Below are 12,944 nucleotides of genomic sequence, written 5' to 3'. Positions count from 1 at the left end.
GATCTCGATGGATTCGACTAAGGCCGACCGCTTCACTTGATTTCTCCAAGATCAGAAAGCCATGCCAACATAAGACCTGTGTGTTAGCCATTGTGATTTAAGTCAGAGGAGCCTGTTCCACCCTTCCAGGTGTGGATGTCCCAGAGACTTTGCTCGTTGCTGGCCTGCCCCCGTCGAAGTATGCAAGTCCAACAATGGCCATCCAATTAGTCCAGTTTAGTCTAGGCGAGTACATATGCGTCAGTATATCACATTATTATCGTGACGCCAACTATCTGCAGCATTATTTTCTCGCTTATAAACCAAAGTATTAAAATTTTAAATGTTAATTTAAATTTAATTTTAGAGTCCTTTAATCATAGTTTATTTTTCGGTCTTTGCTTTTAAAGCGCTAATGACACATATAGAACAATTTTATTCATAATTTTTTTCATTGGTAAATATATAGGTTTCTCTCTTTTTTTTCAAAAAGCCAAACGATAGGCCTGTTGGAGGATGGTCAGGATCAGGGTTCGCGAAACCGCGACGGTTACCGCGGTAACCGCACTCTCCGCCGGGGCACGGCTTCGGTATACCGCGGTAACCATCCGCAAATTTGATCCAAATTTAAAAAAATTAAGGAAATTTGTGAAAAAAATATAGGATGTAGAGATTGATTTGTAATGATGTTTGGTAAAAAAATTGATGAAAAAACTATTTTTTTACGAATGAATAAAAATCCAATACCGAAAAATAGTTAGGTAAAATAAAAAAATGGTATTGTTCACACTTCATAGCACCTAGTTAAGTATGTATTTGATATATGAGACACATATTTGAATGTTTGCAATACTTAGTAGACTATATAGTTGATACGTGATACATGAGACATATTTTTATTGCGTTAGCTATTTGTGATGTAGATAGTTAGTAATATTTTGTTGTAGGCTTTTTGTTTCCAGTACCCAAACTAAGGTAAATTATATATATACTAATGTGGTTACATGTTTGTAAACATGTATTAGTTTTATACATAATATTTGATTGTAAGTATACTTGTGATGCCAAATTTTGTTAAGAATTTAGAAAATAAATATGTTTAAATTTTCTTTTTTCCCATATAACATGTCCTAAATGTCATAAATATAGCTACGTACTAGTTTTCTATTTTTCTTGTATTTTTACAGTTTTTTTCAAAATTAATTTGCACCTAATTGTCGGATTACACTAGCCGTGGTTTTCGGCCGATACCGCGCGGGTTTGAGCCGAAACCACGCGGTAACCGCGGATTTTAAATTCAAAATTTTTAGATTCAAATTTGTCGTGGTTTCGTGGTTTTGGCGGTATCCGTGCGGGATCCATAGGTGCGCGGTACCGTGGTTTTCACGAGTTCCACGGTTTCGCAAACCCTGTCGCGACGCCATCGATTGCTCTTCCCATAGAGCTCCGTTCCGAATCTGTGGAACAAATAAACAGAGAGGAGACCTACCACTTTCATCATCAGCCAGAGCTAGCCAGGGGCTCATGGCGATGAACCCAACCGTTCGAACGAGGCATTGACCATTTTGGAGTCGTGCGTGTGCGTGTTGGAGGCCACGTGCTCCGGTGGCCGCGCCACCAATCGATGCTTCAATTATCGGGGATTCCTTGCCGCCACGCCCCGAGACCGAGGAAAGCGGCGAAAGGTGGCCGCTTTACTTTCTTGTCGTCGCAGCCTTTCCGTTCGTTCCGCACACCAAACACAGCAGCGCAACTGCACTGTCCGTCCGGTGCGCGCACACACCACTGCGACGCTGTCCACCGCGCACGGCACACGCACCAGCTACAAAGATATCACGGGCGGCCACCGAGCCAGAGCGCGGTGAGGAAGATGAAGATGCTGCTGCTGTGCTGCTCCCTCGCCGTCGTGCTGCAGCCGTCGCGCGCGCTCTTCGACCTGCGCGGCGCGTCCGTCTCACTGCAGGTGAGTGGGTGGGGTTCTTTTTTTTCGCGACGGTGGCAAGTGCGGCTTGGCAGTACTACCACTGACTGTCTGGTTGGTGTTTGTCGTTGCTGACCGTGCTGTGTTTTTGGTTAGCTGCGTGCCGCCGCCGGCGGTGGCGGGGGCTACGGCGAGGAGAAGGTTCCGATGACCGTCGTGGTGCCGGACTACTCACCGCGGCCGGCGCCGTTCGGTGCACCGGCTCCCACACCCGCGCCGGCGCCGGTGCCGGTGCCGGCGCTCGCGCCGTTGCCTGGCTCGGACGGCGGCGGCGACGACATGCCGACGCTGCCGTCGGAGCGGCGTAGCCCTGGCCGCGAGCCGTCCGGCGGCAATGCGGGCGCTCCGGCTCCTGCCGCCGCGTCGGGCGGGACAAGCACCGCCTTCATCAGCAGCAGCCCGGCGGTGCCGCTCCCAGCCGGCGTCACCGACTCGGCCACCGTCCTGCCCATGCCCACCCCGGGCCAAGAACAGCAGGTAGCCTAACAACTGTTCACCTCTCAAGATGCCATCGCCATCTCCAATCTCTAGCAACAATCTGATTCCTTTTTTTTTTCTCACAGCTTTTGCTGCATCTTTGCGAGCTCGCTTTCACCTTTCCCTTTGCATCGCATCTATCGCACCTTTTCTTGCCTCGCTCTGACTGACTGACCGACTTGTTTTGCAATTTGCTCCATGATCGATTGGTGGTGGCGCCTTTTGCAGGTCGTGGGGATGGGCACCCTGCTTCGAGCCAGGACGGTGCAGCAGCTCGCCCTTCCTCTCGCCATGATGCTGTTCTTTTGGGCTCTCTGGTAGAGTACAAGTGTGCAACTAGTTGTAGTTCTTTTAGTATTATAATCACTAGCTCTTTCTCTCTGTAGATTGTTCGAAGTCCTAACCATGCATTTGTGAAAACCGTCAACCCCATGCATTTTATCAGATTAGTGTTTCACGGAATCCCAATCTGGTTTCTGAAATGCTGATGACCATGAAGAGCATTTTTACTTCTATCTAAATTCACAGCGGTAGGATTAGAGGTGCTAAAGGCAAATATATGGCAATCGAACATGTCCCAGAAACAGATTATTCATGGACTACTACGTCCATAGAACTAGATGAGATGTGGATTGATGTAGAAACATCAATGCCTAATCCAAACGGAGTATATTCTATCAGAAATTCATGAACATATTTCCTACATTTTTGTCATACAGCAATCTGTAGACCGAATCCATACTACTTTCCTCACTGTATTTCACTCTCACCGGTAGCAGTCACAGGAATGGATTCCTTGCCCAGATTTTCATCTTGAGACAGACCAGCTGCCTCTTTTGCTTTGCCCCACAGCACCAGGTACAGACCACCCACAATCAGGACAGAACCAAGCACACTGCACATCAGAAATAACATTAGAACTCTCTCATGAGAAAAAAAAAACTGTGTCCACGGTACAAATTGAAACGCTATGCTTGGATTCAGAAATGTATCAAGGAGGGGAAAGCATATATCACCTTCCGAGGTGCAAAGCCTCCTCGAGAACAACCGAGCTTAGCAGCGCGACGAAGATGAGCATCAGCGGGCTGAACACGGAGATGAAGAGGGGCCCTTTCTTTCGCAGGCACCACGACAGCAGAGGGAATGCCGATCCTGACGCTACGAGTCCCTGGTGTGAATCAAGAAGCAATGAAGCATGATAAAACCCTTTTGGTTGGGAAGAAATTATAAGAGCCGATCTTGTTATTATCCTGAAATATGAAACGCAGAATTGAACCACTTACCGCGTAAGCTGACGAGTAGAGCCTGATGTTAAGTCCTAACCTCCAATGTTCCAGGTCTCTGTGGACACAAACTGCCATGACAGTGGACTGAAGTGCGCCGAAGAGGCACACCATCGCAGCAATTGAGTAGTGGCATGGGTAAACCTTGCTCACTTTCGCCTGTAAATGTGAATGAAGCATCAATACCAAACAACATCGTATCGCAACAGTTGAGTGGGTGCACCGTTGAAACAAGAAAGTGGGCGTAAGATCATGACCTGGATGACTAGCCATGTTGCATAGGTGAAACAGCTGATGATCCCAAGAAATGATCCAATAATTTGATTTCCTGTCGATATTGGGTGTGACTGGTGATTTTCAGTGATGTGGGCAAGTTTGAGACGGGGGAGTCCTAGCATGATCGCAGGTCCCTTGTAGAATGTAAGCAACATTGCACCACCCATGCCTATAAGTGTTCCCAGAAGTTTTGCCTGTCCAGCAGGCTTCTTTAGTTTTAAGGTCTCCAGCCTGTTGTTTTGTTCAGAATGGAGCTAATGTTAACCCTTTTGAAATGGAGTTTACAAATAAGATGGAAAATACAAAATGTTCTGACTGCTACAAAAATACATAACTATTGTAACTGAAATTCGACTTACTTTTAGTCAGTTCTTGAAGTAATATATTTCACATGATAGTACTGTTATGCAGTAATAATAAGAGATATAAACTATCTTTGTATGTTTTGAAATGAAAAATATAAGATGTAAGTGCAAAATCTGTACCTGGTCAATATAGCAAGAAGAAAGGTGGTTGCTGGTGTTAGGTTGCTGATAGCAGTAACAAATGTCGCAGAAGTCAACTTTATGGCAAACACATAGAGATTCTGGTTTATAGAAAATCTGCAAGTATGTAAACAGAAAAACAGTAAGTAGCACATGTTAGTCAGAGATTTACGTCTATATAAGAGAGCCCAAAAAGAATCATTCCGAACTATATGGCTAGGACAATTCATTCATCCTCTCTAATTGGAAGAAAATACATAAAATTGAAAATGTCGAAACAAACTATTTGAAAACGAACGTGGCTTCATAATGCCAAGCTACCAAGCCATGGTTAATACCATCCTCAATAATTTGTGTTCCACACTAATTTCAGGTAGGATCTCATGCACTTACTTTACTAAAGATGGTAATTGATTTTTAAGTTGAGCAATCAACAAATCATCTAACGGAATAATATTGATACCTTAGCCATGACAATAGCAACTGTAGAAGCTTCAAACTCATAAATATAACTAGGGTAATATACTAAAATATATGGAAATCCCAAATATTGAAATGCAATTTACTTCGAAGCATTGCACACCAAAGGAACCCTTCCATGTTCCATCTTGTGGCATGACAGTATAACCCAACTTCCATATTATTACTTTTTCTATGATAGGCGGAGAAAGAATTTCGCCTTCAGCCAAAACTAGCCGATTTCAATTAGGTAGCCTAACCAGGCTGTCAAGCCAAGTTTAGACTGAATCTCGAGCCTATTTTTGTCGTATTGGGCCTTTTTTTTCCCTTAATTAGGTGCTCGGGCTTTTGGAATTTCTCTATTGGGCCATACTAGCCATACCAAAACCATGTTAAGCTTGTTTCGGTTCGACGTACCTTCAAAGTTTAAGCAGATGTTGTTTTGTTTTGGTGAAATGGTGTTTATTTCATCAGGGTAGCAAAAGGACGATGGCCTAAATTTTATTGAGGCAGGAAGGAAATTTGATACATTTCAGCATCATGGTCCTGAGAAATCCTGGCTAGGACTAGGGAAACATACAACAACAATCGGCTGTTTGGGAAACTTTTGCCAAAATCTATGGTTAGTAGAGCACAAGTTGTAGCGTGGTGCCCTATTGACAAGTGTATCCAACAATTAACATCTTCATGACAACCCATGTGAATCATGTGAATTGTGAACTCAAGATGATTCATGGGTAGTTTGAGTGTCGGCAATTCCTATGGTGTGATGTGTCTCGTGACCATATTATCCGTAACTATGGGCTAAAAACCTTTTGAGGATCAATTACGCTAGGTAATAATATCTTCGAGGCCACCTCGAAGGTGACAACCTCGAGATCAACATGATCCTCATGGTATACAGTTGGACACAATAATACCCAAAATTTACATGAAGTGCTCCTTTAGAATTTACACAGGCCATCATCTCAAACAATGTCAAATTATGATCATAAGTGGTGGCGGCCAAGTGACATCCAAAAAATTCATGTTATATGACCAAGTTTTAAAATAACAAAGATGGAACAAAATAATTGGTAGTTGCATCATTTATATGAAAGGAAATGGTTTCCAAGTTTATTCATGTACTTTTTTTTTCATTTGTTTCAAGATTTTTCATCTAGATAATATTGTTGAGCGAATTTGGTCTCTCCAAACTGACCAATCCTTGACATAGTGAAAGTGATCTATAAGATCTTCATCCGATTCCTGGTCAAAGAAATAGTGAATACCAATGGAAAACATAGACCCTGAAACTCATTAATATAGCCATTTTACACAAATGTTTAAAGAACTCTGCATCTGAATTTTGATTATCGGAATCACAGGAAAAATATTTAGAGAGTACAAGAAACTTTTCAGAATTGATATATGTATTTATTCCGTTATGCAGTATGAGGGGCACAGTGCAATAAAATGATAAATATCCTATTCTATTGATACTGACACAGTTAGGCTATTAGTTGGATTAACTTGAAGCTTGAGCATTTCGGCAATACACAAACATAATGTATTTATTGCAAGGAAGCATTAAAAGGCAAAATTGAACATTCATGGATATTTGATTTGTGTTTCTGATCAATCAACACAACTTTTATTTTATACCTTCAGGTACATAACAAAAATACAGAGACAGACTTTACTAGCTGACAGAAAGTATCTAATAGAGAAGCTTTGGATTAACCTGTACTTGTCTTGAAAAACACCAGTTAGATAGAGGCAATTATAATAAAGAAAATACAAGGGATATTGACCTATTGTTAACGAAAAAAAATAACTTCAAAAATTTTAACATAGGATTTCTAATAGCAATTAGCAAGTACTTACCCAAACAATCCACACAAGAATAGTTGCAGCACCACCTTCATGGTTAGTGGCGGTCGTTTCTTCCTGGCATCAAAACACTGAATTACTAATTGTAAAATCTAACACCACCTAATTAAAGTCATTAGGATCAATATGTATTTAGCTCGCCGTGAAAAAGTTGAATACATAATTAATGTTCTATTCTAAGAGTAGTTTATAGGTCATTATAGAATTTCTAAAATGGCTTTGTTTCATTTCCTCTTATTCATCGTGATGATAAAAATGAAAATATTGCCTTATTTTAGTGGTGCTACATGGGTTGTCAAGTCATAAGGCGATCCCTTTTTATTTCTTGTATACTTACGTAGTAGGTTTTTCAACCACTACATTAACTGCCAACAAATCAGATGTTATGTTTGTTAGTGATGAAATGAACATCAATTCTATATTTAGACCTGAAAATGGATTGTTGAACCCCCTACATGATGCAGAACATGGAAAGAAAGTCTAGCTGGATCTCTTCAGATACAAACTAAATCTGCATGCTACTTAATCAGTGCTGCAAATTCAGGATAAGTGATGTACAATATTAGATGGCAGAGTGATTAAGAAAATGCAGATGACTAGAAATTGTAACATAATAGTTGGTACAAAGATCTAAGTAAGCAAGAAGGCAAAGCACAAATTAAATAAGCAATCCAGAAAAGATCATAAGACTTTTACATGGAGAGATTCAGACTTCAGATTAATCTTAGTTCACTTGGTTTGTCAGTATGACCCTATCTAGTTCAGAAATGTTTAGAAATTTTTCTAACTATGGTTCATCTATTTTCACTATAAATATACCCCCTCAATTTAAATTCAGACACTCGTGGCAGCCTAAACCCGGTTCAAAGTACTAAAAGACAATTGAGTGTCACCTCCCTTTATTTCGTTCAAGCTCTGCCCGACTGCCCCTGAAAACCATTGATTGTTAACTGAACAAATACTGCTCTGAGACATCGTAGAGGATGTTAACAATCATCAAGTGCACCGTAATTAAACTCTATTAAGCTTGGGCATGATCTACCATCAAGTAAACTAAATCAGCAATAAAGTAATAGTCATGGAAGGTATTGGAGTCGAGATGAACAATCATCAGGACCAGACTACCGGTTACCACCATGGATATGCATTGAGCGCCCCCAAAACAAGAACGACAAGGATAAGGAGTTCGCATGCCTGAGAGCCAGCGAGCAGTGTGCGTGATGGTATCAGTAGTTCAGTACCTCTCGACGACGAAGGCGATGGGGCAGAGGAAGGTGGCGGCGAACATGAAGCGGTAGGCGACGAGGACGCGCGCGTCCATGCCGTCGTTGAGCGCCAGCTTGATGACGATCTGCAGCACCGAGAAGAGGAACTGCAGCGCCACCATCGCCGCCACCGGCCTCGCCGCCTCCGCCGCGCTCCCCATCCCTCTCTCCCTCTCTCTCTCTCTCGCCCGCTCGATCGATCCTCCCCCCCCCCCCCCCCTCCTCCAGCTCACTACTCTCCCCGCGCACGCAGACACACGCCCAGGCGCAGGCCGCAGCTTAATTGGTTCGTCGCAGAAGAGCGCGAGAGGGTACTGCGGCTAGCCCGCTGCGATCGCGACAGCAGAAGTAGTAGCCAGCCAGAGCCAGCACGCCCGGAGATCGAGAGAGGGAGACGCGGAGCCGTACGCCGTCTGGTCTCGTCGGGCTCGTTCACGAGTGCAACGCCTACGCGTCGCGCGCCGTGAGGCGGCCAGGTGGCGGGGCAGCCAGGCGGCGGCACAGGTGGCGGGCGTCCCCGTGGATCCGCTACTGGGATAGCTGTCGAGGCGGGCACTAGCTAGCTGCATCTGCATGCATGCATGCCTCGGCGCCGCGCCGCTTGATGTGGGCTAGCTGTGGCGGTGTGGCCTCGCCTCCTTGCAGACACGACAAGCCGATCGATGAGCTCACCCCGATCGCTATAAGCTACCAGCAGGTCCAGCACGTTTCTTGACACTGGCGGGCTAATCAGCTTAAACGTTTGCGTTAGGCACACATTTCACATGTGTTTTTAGGTCTTCACTTACCTACCCTAACAATTTAAGTACCACGTCCGTTCCAAAATAAGATTATTTTTAATCATTTTAGTTCGTCTCAAAATATATTTATTTTAGAGTAATAACTGCGGGTTTGTAAAAATAAGAAATAGATGTATTGTGAATAAATAAAGTATGGGATAGTTAATTGAGATTTGATAAAGTGAAAGATATTTTTATCTTTTAGCTTTTGTATTGTTACGTATGTGATGAGTGAAAAATAAAATTGTTTTAGTACGGATGGAGTATGTAGCTGCTTCCCATATTTTTCCGTTCTATATAGATTTATATATATAGATTAATATATATTACAGTTAAGTTTAGTAACACTGGCAGAAAACATCTATCACTCCCATGGTACCAACAGAGAGAGTGTGGGGGTGGAAAATTTAAGCAGGGAAACAATAATTGCTAGACAATACCATCAGTGACAGTGATGGTCATCTATTGGCATATCACCTTATCATCCATGGCGACAAAAACAGAGTGAGAGGATTGGTCGGCTTGCTAGCGATCGCCTTAAATCGTCAGGTACCAAACCAAACACCGGTACAGCCTAGCTACTCGATCCATCTTTTATCTAGGCCAGAGACAGATCGAGAGGCTCCATTGTCTGGACGAATTCACTCGAGTTCATAAATAGAAAAAGGCTAGTATACTGGAGAACCAAGAGGAACCATATCTGCGTACGTAGGCTAGATGCCTAGATGAGTTGCATCTTTCACGGCCCTGAAACACAGCTAGCTAGGCAAGCCAACTGTAGACAGAGCTAATGGACAAGATTACCTGTGCTAGCTCTGGACAAAAAGGTTACAAGAGAATGATGAGTTACCGTATGAGCGAGGCTAATAATATAACCGGTAAGTCGGTTGTAAGACTTTTTACTGTCTTCTCTCAATCTAACTATATAGTAGTTAGCTATTCATCATTAATACATGATACATTTGTCTCTCTCGTAGAATTTCTTGGTTCTTTGTCGGAGCTGGTTATAAGCTTGCAGGCCGTTTCTCCGCTATCTCCTCCCATCTTTCCTTCACCTCAGGATTTAGCTGACTTGCAGAGTGCTATTATACTTGCTCTAAAGGGGTTAATTAAGTGGTGATCAAGAATCGGAGTCGTGAGATTTACTCCTAAAAGAACTACATATATATTGAGGGCATGAATTCCACAGCTTTTAATGTAGAACAAGTACTCCTTTGAAATGCATGATTATCAGAACATACTAACATAACAAAATATAGAATTGGAAGAGCATATCAACCCAAATTCTATGGATTGAATAAATACATAAAAACTGCAGGAAATAATCATTTGAATCGAGTGCAGGAAAAATGTAGGAATTAGAAAAGAGAGAGAAAAGTGTCTATGTTTTGAGGTATTACTAAGGAATTTCAAAGAAATTTAGAAGAGGCATTTCTTTGTTTGAAAGAATTCATATAGGATTTTTTCTACAGTAATCGAATCCTTCAAAATTACCTCAAAACTACTTTGTTCCAAATGAACCCCACATAGATCTATAGGCAAAGAAAGAAAAATTGTGACCAGCTGAGGAGATTTGGCGAGGGGCACACTAGTTGGCAGGCCGGTTGCGACTTACAGAGACGAATGGGCCAGGAGAATGACATGTCGGCGCTAGCCGCTGGGCTGGCCGAGAAGGCTGAGAGATTCATCTTTTCTTTTCGTTTTTTTATGCTTATAAGTTAAAATTTAAATTTTTAATCTAAAATTTCGATTTAATTTTTAGTTATTTATCGTATTTTATTTTTCAATCCGTACTTTTAAACTACTAAGCACACATATAAAAAAATATTATTCATAAATTATTTTCTCTAAAAATGCCAAACCGTAACCACCTTAAACTTTTAAAAAAAATGCTTTTCACATGTTCGGATGATTTTTATAGAAGGAATAAATTGGATTTCCATTTAAGGTAGTACTTTCCAAGCCATGTTTCTATTTGTATTTTATAGAAATTAAGAATAAATTAGACTGTTTCGGTCTCGTCCTTTATTGTCAAAGAATCTTGATAGTGCAATATTTGTATATTCAAGATTTAGAAATGTGAAATGGAGCTAACACAGGGAAAAGATGACATTACGCTAGAGGCTTCGTTTCTCTCTCCATTTCTGCAGCGCCGTCGCGACGACCCTGCTCCCTCTCCGACTTGACGCCGGCGCCGAGCTCCAGTTCACCACGCCTGAACAGCCGCATCCACAACCGCTCGTTCTCCACCCTCAATCTACCGTTCTCCAGCCGCATCTTCTCCAGCTCCGTGTCCCCCTTCCCGCACGCCTCGACCCACCTCAGCCGCCGCCGCTCCAGCGCCAGCCTCTGCTCCTCGATCTCCACGCCCCGTTTCTTGATCTCGAGCAGGCGCCGCCGCCGCAGCCGCAGGCTCGGGGGAACATCCCCGCCGCCTGCGCCGGCGAGCGGGATAATGGCGAGGCAGTCGTTGTCCCGGAGCTCCTTGTTGATGATGTCGACGGGGAGCCCTTCGTCCCGCTTCATCTTCTTGGCGGCGCGAAGCGCCGGGGCCGAGCCATCGCCGTGGTCGTCTTCAGCGCCGGGTTGCTTGCCCTCGTCGGAGAACACGGCCTTCTGAACTTGTTGACCGGCGTCCTGTCCCACCTGCGACGTCGCCGCTGCCCGCTTGCTCTGCTCACCGTGCGGGTCGCCGTCGCCGCCGCTCGCCGTGCGCTTGACGGCAATGCCGCAGACCAGCGCCGCCGGGTCTGCGTCTACTGGGGTCATGCGATGCATATCAGCATATGAGCATATCAAGCATGATCATGTAGCTCGGTAGCTGGATATAAACTGGCACTAGGATGGAATTTTAGGTGGAGTGTGCTTCACTTTTCTGCTTCACTTTAGTACAGACGTTTTCTGATCTCCTTGACGTAATTGCACCTCTAAGGTGTCGTTTGTTTTAATAAGTAATAGGACTAAAAATTAGTCCTATGACTAAAACATAAGTTCGTTTTAGTTCTATCCTGTTTATTTGGAGGGACTAAAAGAGACTAAAATTTTATTAAATGACATATTCAATACTACACAGCACACACATAGCTATAGACTAGAGTAGCTGTACTATAGGCTTTTAGTCTCTTTTAGCACCTTCCCTAGGGACTTATGGACATAGATAGTTTTAGTCCCTCATATTTGGTATTTTAGGGGCTAAAAGGAATTAAAGTGGAGGGACTTATGGATTAGTCTCTCAAAACAAACAGCCCCTGAAGTAAGCTTTTAGCAAATCCTGACAAATATTTACTGTCTTCTCCTTGGACTGTATGTTTGTAGGATCTGTGGGTTAGAAGGCAGTGTTTGAGATAACTGAGATTGAATGAGTGAAGGATTATCTTATTTTTTAATAGCTCTTTATGGGTATAAATGACTAAATTAACTACATAAGGTGATCTTTTTTACTTTATAAAGGTTAGACATGAAACTCTTATAGGAAAGTTTTACATGAAACAGTACACTTTTATGAGCTTAAAAGGCACACCAACAGAAATCTAAAATCTTCCGTTCAAAACCAACATGACCTTTTTGTCAATTTCTGTTCCCAGTCTCATTCTGGTTTTGCAACACAGATGGCTGTGGAACATCCAGTGCAAGCAAGACAAGGAAAAAAAAGGAAATTTGTAAAGGAACATACAGATACCACTTAAAAGTTAGAAAGGAATGATTGATTCTATGTGCTATGTTCTTTTGCAGATAATTTTTTGTATTTGGACTATATATGCACCAATAGCCTACTAAATGTAATGGTTGAGTATTTGGCGGTTTTGGTCTTGTAAAATTATAAAGCAGAATTTGGACATTACAGCTTTTGCATTTCGACCGTATATGATATTGTATTTGTCCCCAAAAGATAATAATTTTAGCTATGAGCCTGGACAGTACGCCTATCCATGTTCATAGTTAAAAATATAGTATTCTTAATATTTTAACAACATAGCAAATATTCATTATTTTCCATAGATGCCTCGTCCGTACTATCTCCGTTCCATAATAACTTTATTTTTCGATTTCTGTGTCCAAAGTTTGATCATTCTTCTTATTTGAAAACT

The 12,944-nt window shown here is 42.6% G+C and overlaps 3 protein-coding genes across 4 annotated transcripts; 1 reads left to right on the top strand and 2 right to left on the bottom strand.

The window, feature by feature from the left end:
• Nucleotides 1–1,762: 1,762 nt before the first annotated feature.
• On the top strand, nt 1,763–2,895 carry LOC121054247 (skin secretory protein xP2-like). 2 transcript variants are annotated; one of them, XM_040523472.1, is made up of 3 exons: nt 1,763–1,942; nt 2,057–2,437; nt 2,666–2,895. In XM_040523472.1, the coding sequence occupies exons 1-3, from the start codon at nt 1,850–1,852 to the stop codon at nt 2,756–2,758; spliced, it is 567 nt and encodes a 188-aa protein (XP_040379406.1). In that variant the 5' UTR covers nt 1,763–1,849; the 3' UTR covers nt 2,759–2,895. The 2 variants fall into 2 exon arrangements, with proteins under 2 accessions (XP_040379406.1, XP_040379407.1); XM_040523473.1 differs by having other exon boundaries at nt 2,524–2,895.
• Nucleotides 2,896–3,165: 270 nt separating this feature from the next.
• LOC102714641 (WAT1-related protein At1g09380-like) lies at nt 3,166–8,263 on the bottom strand. The gene is made up of 7 exons (XM_015836352.2): nt 8,054–8,263; nt 6,807–6,869; nt 4,482–4,598; nt 3,978–4,227; nt 3,721–3,879; nt 3,454–3,605; nt 3,166–3,332 (listed from the first exon to the last, which is right to left on the bottom strand). Exons 1-7 carry the CDS (start codon nt 8,236–8,238, stop codon nt 3,188–3,190), a joined length of 1,071 nt encoding a protein of 356 aa, XP_015691838.1. The 5' UTR covers nt 8,239–8,263; the 3' UTR covers nt 3,166–3,187.
• A 2,705-nt stretch (nt 8,264–10,968) lies between these two features.
• Nucleotides 10,969–11,625, bottom strand: LOC107304014. The gene has a single exon (XM_015835968.1). It carries the CDS (start codon nt 11,623–11,625, stop codon nt 10,969–10,971), a length of 657 nt encoding a protein of 218 aa, XP_015691454.1.
• Nucleotides 11,626–12,944: the final 1,319 nt, after the last annotated feature.

Source organism: Oryza brachyantha, chromosome 4 (assembly GCF_000231095.2).
Source record: "Oryza brachyantha chromosome 4, ObraRS2, whole genome shotgun sequence".
Lineage (NCBI taxonomy): Eukaryota > Viridiplantae > Streptophyta > Magnoliopsida > Poales > Poaceae > Oryza > Oryza brachyantha.
This window is presented reverse-complemented; position numbering and strand designations above follow the sequence as displayed.